At 48.0% G+C, this 10828-nt stretch overlaps 1 protein-coding gene across 2 annotated transcripts; it reads left to right on the forward strand.

Annotated features, from left to right (window-relative positions):
* Positions 1-4717: 4717 nt before the first annotated feature.
* On the forward strand, positions 4718-10098 carry SPATA24 (spermatogenesis associated 24). Of its 2 annotated transcripts, none has more exons than XM_045576362.1 (6): positions 4718-4891; positions 6029-6094; positions 6320-6450; positions 6532-6602; positions 9721-9823; positions 9922-10098. In XM_045576362.1, exons 1-6 carry the CDS (start codon positions 4775-4777, stop codon positions 9995-9997), a joined length of 564 nt encoding a protein of 187 aa, XP_045432318.1. In that variant the 5' UTR covers positions 4718-4774; the 3' UTR covers positions 9998-10098. The 2 variants fall into 2 exon arrangements, with proteins under 2 accessions (XP_045432318.1, XP_036280804.1); XM_036424911.2 differs by having other exon boundaries at positions 4720-4891; positions 9936-10098.
* Positions 10099-10828: the final 730 nt, after the last annotated feature.

Raw genomic sequence — 10828 nt, forward strand, 5'->3', positions numbered from 1 at the left:
ATCCATAGAATGTGGCAAAACTAGCAGCTTCCATTTCACCACTTAGGGGAAGCCAGCTGCCAGGTAAGTTCAACCTCCCTGAGACCACCAAGCTAACCACATGAAGCAGGTATGCAGAGAACCAAATGAGAATCGAGACCTGTTTAACTTAATCCAGCTGGTGGGCAGAGCAAAAATTAGCTGCCTCACCAAGCCCTCTTCAAACTGTAGAATCATGAGCAAATAATAAAAGTTACTGTTTTAAGTCTTTAATTATGTTTTGTGGTAGTTTGCAGCAGGAAACAACCAAAACACCTTGGCTCCCTTTTCCCTCTATCATTATTAAGTCCTGTCAATTTTAACTCCAGAACATCCTAAATCCATCTCCTCTCTTATCTCCTCTGACACCATCTGACTTCCCAACTACCATCCATTTCCTCTGATTAAAAACTTGCAGTAGCCGAAACCGGTTTGGCTCAGTGGATAGAGCGTCGGTCTGCGGACCGAAGGGTCCCAGGTTCGATTCCGGTCGAAGGCATGTACATTGGTTGCGGGCACATCCCCGGTAGGGGGTGTGCAGGAGGCAGCTGATTGATGTTTCTCTCTCATCGATGTTTCTGGCTCTATCTCCCTCTCCCTTCCTCTCTGTAAGAAAATCAATAAAATATATTAAAAACAAAAAACAAAAAAACTTGCAGTAGCCTCACAAGTATAAGTGTCTCTGTGCATCAACTCAGGGCCCCTCCAATCTGCACCTTGCTGCAAACCAGGGAGACCATATACATAATTGATTTCAGAGAGAAAGGAAGAGGGAGAGAGAGATAGAAACATCGATGATGAGAGAGAATCATTGATTGGCTGCCTCTTTCATGTCCCTACTGGGGATCAAGCCTGCAACCCGGGCATGTGCCCTTGGCCAGAATAGAACCTGGGACCCTTCACTCTGCAGGCTGATGCTCTATCCACTGAGCCAAACTGGCTAGGGCAAGGAAGATCTTTTCTAAGCATAAATTATGTCACCCTCTTGCTTAAAATATTTCAGTTTTCTTTCGCCCCCCAAATTATTATTTTTATTCTGGGGGCAAAAGTCCTTAGCATGACCTAATGCTTCATAAGACTCTACCAAGTTTCTGGCCTCCACCCCTGCTTGTCCTACATATCTTTTTCTTTTTCTGCCATACTAGCCTTTTCCTTAGACCACTCGGCCAACCCCTTTGGGTCTAGGAACTTTGTGTATACTGTTCCCTCTTTCTGGAACCTTTCCCACTCACCTGGCCCTCCTCTCTTTGCGAAGTGCCACCTGGTTATCTTACTAGGTTTCAGCTCAAAAATCACTTCCTCACAGAAGCTTTCCCCATATCCCAGATTGGGCTAAATATTTTAAAATACTCTCATTCCTCTTTCTTAGCACCTGTCATAACTCTGGTGCTATTTATTTAAATAATTACTTACTTTGAGATTTGAGTGTTTATTATTGTCTGTCTCCCCCACTAGACTGTTTCAGTCTAATTTTATCTGAGCTGAACCCTGACCAGAATGACACACCATCTGTTAGGACTGCCTCTGACAGTGCAGCCCAAATGAAAATTCCTCCCATCAAAAGGTGGATGTGTCCCCCCTCCTTGAAGCTGGACTCTGTGGCCTATTTACCAATAGAAAACAGCAGAAAGGCCACGATGCCCCTTTTGGGGGGCCCAGGCCTTAAGAAAGTGGTATCTTCCATTTCCCGCCACTTGGGATACTTCCTCTTGAACCCGGTCTACATGCTAGGAGAAAGCCCACACAGCCAATGGAGAGGAACAAGACGTGCAGCCTCAGCTGAGCTCCCAACGGACAGCACCAATGTGCCAATTATGTGAGGGAGCCATGAATCATGGGGGTGGGACTTCTAGCCTCCCTCTCTCCCCCAACAGCTGATACTACATGGAGCAGAGATGAGCTTTCACTATTGAACTCTGCCCAAACTGATGATTCCTGAGCAAAATAAAATTTTTAAGGTATAAATAAACGTAGGGTGGTGTGTTACATAGCAATAGATAACCAGAAAATCAACCAGGATGACAACACTATGCAGAAAGCCGCCCTTCCTGGGGCAGGATCACAGAGCTGTTTGTGGTGTCATGTCATCCTGAGCCCCCCTGAGCCCTGGTTGGCCAGGAGCTCATAGTGTTTGTTGATAGAGAGTAGGAGTCTGTGGCAGTCCCCAACCAGTCTATGCTGGTATGCAGGGTGCAGACCTGCATCCAGGGTCCTCTCTTGCTCAGGGAACTGGCTGCAGGAGCCTATTGTGCTCCAGGATTTTGGCCTAAGTGTACAAGGCAATCTGTCCCAGCTGGTTGAGTAAATGGGTAGTGGCAAGAGAGATCAGGCAGCACCTCATGAAAAAACCCACAGAAGGGACACGGTTCAGAGGGAAGATTCAGGGATCCCTGCCCCAGAGGAATGTGCAGCTTTGTTCAGGGTGATTCAGGTGAACATTCACATTTGATAAAGTTACAAGAAGGCTCTGTGCTGAGGCACACAATCTATATATACAGCATCCTCTAGGCTAGGGGTGTCGAACTCAATCAGAGAAGGGGCCAAAATCTAAAATCCAGCCTAAATCGCGGGCCGAATGGTTTACTGAACAGTCATAAACTGTCATTGTGATGGAAACGCAGCGGAGTGCAGTGATGACAGCGCGGTGCGGGCCACATTGCAAGGCCTGGCGGGACGGATTTGGCCCGCGGGCCTTGTGTTTGACACATGTGCTCTAGGCCCAGGTGTCCAATATAGTAGCTACCAGCCATATAAAACTATTTAAATGTAAATTGTACTAATTAAATTTTTTTAACTGTTTGAATATATAATTTTTTTTTAATTTAAAAAGTAATCCCTCAGTCACACGGGCCATATTTCAAGGGTTGAATAGCGCACATGTGGCCTGTGGCTGCAGTACTGGACAGAAGTCCTATTGAACTGTACTGCTCTGGGCCCTTTTTAGATCAGCCAACAGAAATAGCCTTGCCCTCAAGGATATGAGAACAAACATGAAAAGAAAAAAAAAAAAGGAAAAGTAAAACAAGGGTATCACACCCTGGGCGGGTAGCATCCTCCCAAAACACAAAGGTTGGGGGGGTTGATTCCCAGTCAGGGCACATACAAGAGTCAACCAATGAATGCATAAACAAGTGGAACAACGAATTGATGTTTCTCTCTCTCCACGCCCCCCACCCCTGCTTTCCAATCAATCAAAAATTTTATTTTTATAAAGGGCTATCACTGGAAGACCCACAGGAATGACAATGTTTATCAGGCCACAACAGCTGAAAAAGAGGCCCCTAGGTAGTTCTGGGGAGCAACCAGAGCGGCTTACCTAACTTTCAGTTTCCTTTCTTGGACACTGAAAACATTTCTTGCAAACTCTTTTTTTGTTGTGAACCCTCACCTGAGTTTTAGAAAGAGTGGAAGGTAAAAGGGGGAGGGGAGGGAGGGAGGGAGAGGGAGAACACGAGAGAGAGGCATCAATGTGAGAGAGACAGACCAATTTGTTGCCTCCTGCACAGCCCCCACCAGGCTGGGGATCCCGCAACTCTTCAATGGGAGGGTTGGTGCTCTAACCACTAAGCAACAGCAGCCAGGGCCGAAAACTCTTTAATATAATTATTCATGCTTCCACAACTTTAGTATCATGTTCAACAAAAATGCAGCACAGTATCAAGACTGAGAACATGAATTCTAGAATCAAACTGCCCACATGAAAACCTTGTACTGAGGCTTAGCAGCTTGGCCAAGTTAGTCACTCTCAGAGAATCTGCAAAGTGTGGAAATTAGAACCTACTTCCCAAGGTTTTTATGGAGACCACGTAAAATAATACTAATATGGCATAATTGTGCCACGAATAGTGAATACTCGATAAATATTAGCTCTGATATTCCCCAAGCTTAATCTTACTGGTTTTAAAAAAAAAAAGCGGGGAGGGAGTTGGTGAAGATGTGTGGTCACCTTATCCTTCCCTACTCCATACCTGTTTTAGAAATCTCCTAATGCCCCACTTCCGTTCTAATCTCTTCAGGCTCTTCCGTGCCCTCCGCAGCACCTTGATCCGGTCGCCCTTGGCACCAAGTATGACTGACTGCTCAGAGCTTGGTACCAGACTCTGAGGACTTACCTTGGGTGTGTTTCCACCATGATGCTGGCTATGTACACAGTTCTTTATTCTTGTATCTTCTTCCCTCCTCCCTACGAACCGCTTCCATTAAAAGTTGACTAGCTGAAGTCACAGAGGCCCACTTCCTACACTCTCCTTGCCTGTTCTTGAGCCCCACCTTCATTGCTTAGGTTCAGGCCTTCTAAATAGTGAATATGCTGTAGGAGAAAGACAGATCTGAGGAGGCTGGAGTCTCACACTCCCTGCTAAATTTCGAGATTGGGGGCGCGTGGAGCTAAAAAAGATGCAGGTGTTGCCTTAATTGGCTCGTGCTTCGCGGTCTTGCAGATTAACAGGCCCTGGGAGAAGGCTGGGGGCGGGTGTTGCCTGTTCCCTGGCTAATGAAGGAAACGTAAGCCTGCTCCTCAGGATTGCATGAGAAACACAAGATCAACTACAGGTGCAAATTCTCTATAAACTTACATGCCTAAGGGTTGGTTCAACTCCCCGGGCGGCTCCTTTAAGAGGCGGGCCCCTCCCCTGGTAACAAAGGAAGTCCCCGCCCCCGGTGGCCAGGGTGCTCTGTGGCGTCGCACCCTCATTGGTGGGCGTCGTGGTGTGCCACCCAGCGGCAGCCATTTCCAACGAGCTGGCGGGGGCAAAAGATGGCGACGCCCGTAGGGTGGGCGCAGGGGGGGTCAGGGTCGGTGTGTCTCGCCTTCGACCAACTGCGGGACGTGATTGAGTCTCAGGAGGAATTGATCCATCAGCTGAGGAACGTGGTACGCAGCCGGAAGAGCTGGGGGAGAGGCGCACCGGAAGTCTAAATGGTGGGGTCGGGGCCGGACCACATCCCCCCCCCCCAAGCCGGGGCGTGCGCAGTGCACATTGCCAATAGCGTCATCAGAAGGAGGCGGGACCCAAAAGTGTTATGGCTGCCGGGGGTGGAGCCAAAGGGGGCAGGGTCTCATGAATATTTTACAAGGGAATTTTAGTCAAAATCAACATTGTTCCCTGCTCTCTTTGCCTGGTTGCATAGGTCCTGGTAGATGGGTCCCTCTCTATTCACTGAGCCTCAGTTTCCCCATTCCTAGTTGGAGATGATTTCCCAAGGCTGTTGTGTTCAGGCAAAGAAATTGTAATATCCTTTCTATTAGGGACACCCCCTCCGCAGTGCCTAAGTTAGTGCCATTCTGCGTGCACTAACAGGCCCTGGGAGAAGGCTGGGGGCGGGTGTTGCCTGTTCCCTGGCTAATGAAGGAAACGTAAGCCTGCTCCTAAGATTTGGCCCCTTGCACATGACAACTTAAGGGATTCCGACTCCTTTATGTCTCTGTTGCTTTCTCAATCAAACCACGGTTTATGGGTGCAAAGGCTTGGATGTTCTGGACAGGCGTGGTAAAATCCTGGCCAGGTGGAGTTTCTGTTTTTATATTCTGCCTTGAGGGGAAGGCTGGGACATAGGAGATACCTCCATCTCAGAAATAAGAGTCTTCTCATCTCCTTCTTATTGTAATGGCTGTATGCAGCCTTAGGCATTGAGTTTCCTTCAGTCCCCTGAAGGCTCCATTCCTGGCCTTTTTCATCCCTACATAATGATCAGAGCTTAGGTCTGTTCTGATGTCCCCTTTTCTAGAAGCAGTTCTCCCCTTTCCCAGGCCAGGTCAGGGACCTCCTCTGGACACCATCACAGCACACGCTGTGTTACAAGTGCTGGCCATGGGCTATCTCTTCTATGAGACTGGTTGTTCCTTGAGGGCAGGGCCTAGAGCTGAGCCTCAGCAACTTGTGGAACCGAGTTCTCCCTTTCCAGGGTCTCATCCTAGATGCCCTGGGCATCATCCCATTATCCACCCTTGCTCCCGGCCCCTAGAGGATGCCCCAGCCCCAGTCCCTCCCTGAGCCAGGCTCTATTGCAGATGGTTCTCCAGGATGAAAATTTTGTCAGTAAAGAAGAGTTCCAGGCAGTGGAGAAGCAGTTGGTGGTAAGTAATGGCCTCTGCAGGTTCCCAGTCTTGCCCTGTTTCCCAGAATCCCTGTGGTTGAGCAATCACTGAGTATTGGCCTCTGAGAGCCTTCAGCCCCAGTAATGAAGACAGTCTTTCTGTCCTCTGGCTTCTGTGTGGCCCTCTGAATAAGGGGGCTGGTTAAAGAAGCTTAGGAGACCCAAGGTCGCTTGGGTAATAAGGTCACTGGTGTTGCCCCTGCAGGAAGAGAAAGCTGCTCATGCCAAGACCAAGGTCCTCCTGGCCAAGGAAGAGGAGAAGTTGCAGTTTGCCCTTGGAGAGGTAGAGGTGCTGTCTAAACAGCTGGAGAAAGAGAAGCTGGCCTTTGAAAAGGCGTGAGTGGGCCTCGGTGGGGATGTAAGGTTAGGGGTCCCATTAGCCTGGCAGCCTTCCCACACTTTATCCTCTCCACCCAGGCTCTCCACTGTCAAGAGCAAAGCCCTGCAGGAGTCCAGCAAGAAGGACCAGCTCATCACCAAGTGCAATGGTAGGCGGGAGGCCCGTGTTTCTTCCCAAGCTAACATTCACGGGATCTACCCCAGCCACCCAGCGCCGGTGTCCAGGGCAGGGTTTCACCCCAACTTCGGTCCCCGACTGAGGATACAGGCAAGCCCAAGCGGGCCTCACCTTCGCAAAGGCCTTCAGGGGCCAGGCAGGCCACGGAAATGAGGGAAGCAGTTGGTGTACAATATTCTTCATGGGCCATAAAGGAATGGGCTTGCTCCCATTTTTTTGAAACATACAACTTTCTTAGTCCACCTTTTGTTTTCCACTTTGGATGGAGATTAGAAATAATGTACTTTACTCCCAACTCTGATACAAGAGGAACAACAGGGTAAGCACAGTCCTGTTTGAGAGCTGACACTTACCGTATTTTTCGGACCATAAGACGCTCTGGACCATAAGACGCACCAGTTTTTAGAGAAGGGAAATGAAGAAAAAAAGATTCTGAAACAAATAGTGTCCTAAAATATTTTATGTGCATTAAAACCCAACATCACAGTCATAAACACATGTAATCAACCCTGTAAAGTAAACAGCAGCATTTAGAACCATTTTAGAGCCGGGCAAGCACACAGAGACCACACAGAGCCGGCAAGTAAAAAAACTTTTTTTTTAAAGTATATGTGTAGGCTATATTTGGACCATAAGACGCAGGGACTTTTCCCCCCCACTTCTGGGGGGAAAAAAGTGCATCTTATGGTCCGAAAAATACGGTAGTCTCAGGTTTGGGATGCATATAATGTGGAGAGCCATGCTCACCCTCAAGGGCTTAGCCCCTCTGCTGTGGGAGGGGGAGTCCAGTACTGTCAGAGCTTTTAAAAAAAAGAAACCAGGTTTTAATGGAAGTTTTCCTGACTTTTTAGTGTTGTCAACTGATTGAGAAGCTTTAAAAATATTGTACGGGCCAAGTAGAGTATGCCTGTAGGCCGTTAGTTTTCAACTCTGCTCCATGCAGATGCATGGAGCTACTTGGCTCAGTTGGGGCTGTGAGTCAACTACCCAGTGTCCCTAGACCTCGGGAACCACTTCCATTTTCCCAGAATGCTAAGCTCCCCTTACCTAGCTTGAGAAGTGGATGTGAATTCCATACATCTGCTTCATTCACTGCAGTAGATTTTGAGAGCCCAGAGCTCAAGCCTAAAAGAGGTTCAGGGTCTCTCCTGATGGGCCCCACCTGGAGCCTTGGGCACCCTCTGTCCTCCAATCCAGCCTTCTTTCTCCCCTGGTGAGTATTCTCACTGAAAAGTTGCCAGCAGACTACTATATCTTGATCTGGCTGGGTAGGCTGACAGGTCTCATGGTTGTTTGATCAAGAGCTCCCATTAGGGCCTCTTGGGGCCCAGCAGGCAGTCACTGTCTTCATACCCAAGATGCTGGTCCCTAGTCCTCTCCCTCTCTGACCCCTCCCCACCCCCACTTCTCTAAAAGGAACCTAGGGTTCTTTCCTGGTGGTGTTAGGAAAAGCCATCCTTCCTTCAGGGCATTTCCTAGAGCCCAGCCAAGGCCACAGGGCTCTGCGTCTGGAAGGTGTGTGTGGGTCAGGCTGATGGAGCCTGGCTGCCTCCCTTAGAACGTCCTGAATCCCTGCAGTGGGCACAAGCCTCCAGTGGTGACCTGGCCTTCTCCTCGCCTGTCCCTCCCCGCTGCCACCTCCCTTGGTGTGGTTACCATTTGGTTGTACTTCCATAGTTCTGAATCTTTTCAAAGGGCTTTTCTAACCATTCTTTCATTGGGTGCTATTTATTTTACATTTATCTAATTTATTTTATAAGATTCACACAAATTTATGATACTTTTTCTCAAGAGAACTTCACAAGCAGTGAGTCTGGATTAGCTGGATGACCTGGGGAAGGAGTTGTGATAGTCCTGTTCCTAGGATTCCGTGAGCTCATGTTTTCCTTCTCTTTGTTTACCTATGTCTCCTTTCCTGCCAGACCATCTCTTCTGAAACCTTAAATGTTTTAGCATGTCTGCGTTTTCAGAGCTTGTGTTCTATCAATAGTTAATCTTTGTCGAACCTTTAAAGGCAGTGGGATTTTCTTCCTGTGAGGATCAGAATTTTCCAGGGCTTCCTGAGGGATAGTTATGTATATGAAGCACCCCCCCCCCCACCCCCCCCCCGAATCCTACAGCCTCATTGGATTCTGACCCAAGTCACAAAAATCATCCTGGCATCTAATGAGCACTTAAGTAGCTGATAAGCTTTCCACCACTAATCTCCCTGGGTCCTTCCCACCCCACATAGTCTGTCTCTGTCCCCATATTATATAGATGAGGACACGGTTCTGAAAAGGAGACATATTCCCCAAAGTGGTAATAATACTGTCTCACCAATATTAACTTCATTGAAACGTCACTTATTCTGTCCTCTGGTCAGTTCCTGAGTCTTAACACTCCTTTCGGGAGCTCCTGCACAGGAGTAGGCATCTGGCTGGCCCTCAGTAGGTCTGGTTGGATTGAGATGACTGAACGAGGTGATGCTTCTATGTCCTAAATCCTCAGGGGACATCCTGGTCATTTATTCCACAAATTTATCGTGCACCTACTATGTGCCAGGCATTGTTTTAGGCCTTGGGGTTAAAACAATGAATGAAACAAAAATCCTTGTCCTCACATCCTAGAAGGGGAGAAAGTAAATGAGTAAAATATATTGTATGTTAGATATAAATGCTAAGGAGAAAAGTAAAGCAGGGAAAAGAGATAGGCAGTATTAGGAAGGGTTGTACTTTTAGACCAGGAGAGGTCTCATGAAAGAGGTGATATCTGCAGAGATCTGCAGGAGTTGAGGCCAGGAGCTGTTCATCCTCCTGCCTGTGTGCAGGGCTGCCACCTCTCTCCAAGGGCCTTTGCCTGCCTTCATGTGAGTCACCTGGTCCAGAATAGAGTTGTGAAGTCACTGACACATTCATCAGACATTGTGTCCCCACCACCCATCAAGACTCCATAATAACCTCATTCTTACTAAGGTATTGGCAACTGCTCATGGAGAGCCTGTGGGTGGAGGGAGCCAAGTCTGAAAAGACCTGTGAGGAAATGAATGCCTTATGCAGGAAGGAGCTCATGGGATGGAACCACCTGCTCCCTGCCTCTCTCCCCCACAGAAATTGAGTCTCACATTATAAAGCAAGAAGATATACTTAATGGCAAAGAGAATGAGATTAAGGAATTGCAGCAAGTTATCAGCCAACAGAAACAGATCTTCAGGTGAGGGGTCATGGACAGGTTGGGGGTTGCTGATGGAAGTGGGGAGCCAGAACTCTGGTCCCTACCTTGGGCTGTCCCCAGCCCCCCGCCCAGCCTAGCCGGCTCCTTGCAGGAATCACATGTCTGACTTCCGGATCCAGAAGCAGCAGGAGAACTACATGGCCCAGGTGCTAGACCAGAAGCATAAGAAAGCCTCGGGGACCTGTCAGGCCCGGAGCCACCAGCGTCCCAGGGAAAAATAAAATAATTATTTCCTTTCTGTTATCTGGTTGTAATCTGACTTCTGATTTCTCTGTTGTGGGCGTTCCCATCCTGACCTTTTCTAGTCCTCTTAGGCCTCACCAGTGGCCTGACCCCCAGGGAAGGGGCAGGGTAAGAGGCAGAAGGTACTTTCCTTCCTCCCTGCCTCTCATGGATCTTGGTGACCTAAGTGAGAATCAAGTTACCAGAGACTGCGTGTGGAACAGGCCTTGGACCACCACCTACCAGGGGGTCCATGGAGTTATGGTTGCAGCCGAGGGGAAGACTATTTTGTTATCTAGTGAACACTGTCCTTTCTTACTCCGTGTTTAACTCCTGCCTATATTAACAGCCATGTGTATGTGAGAGAGAGACAAAGAAAAGCCCTGACTGGAGACTTCAAAGACAGTGGTTCCAGGACCACAATAAATTTGGGAAATCAGTTTCCGTGACAAAAACAAAAATGTTTTGCTGTGAAGTGCACCTTCTTATACACTTCCCCCAAACAGAAGCTCATCAGTCTTCCCAAATGGAAGGGGAAAGAATAATGCCATTTAAAAAAACAAACAAAGCTTGAACCTTTTTATTTTTTTAATCCTCACCTGAGGGTATGTTTTTTCATTCTTCTTTTTTTTTTTAGAGAGAGAGATGAAGGGAGGTAGAGAGAGAGAAACATCAATGAAAAACTGATCAGTTGCCTCCCATATTCGGACCAAAGGGATCAAACCCCAACCTAGGCATGTGCCCTGACTGGGAATCAACCTG

The sequence above is a fragment of the Pipistrellus kuhlii genome, unplaced genomic scaffold (genome assembly GCF_014108245.1).
Source record: "Pipistrellus kuhlii isolate mPipKuh1 unplaced genomic scaffold, mPipKuh1.p scaffold_m20_p_8, whole genome shotgun sequence".
Classification (NCBI taxonomy): domain Eukaryota; kingdom Metazoa; phylum Chordata; class Mammalia; order Chiroptera; family Vespertilionidae; genus Pipistrellus; species Pipistrellus kuhlii.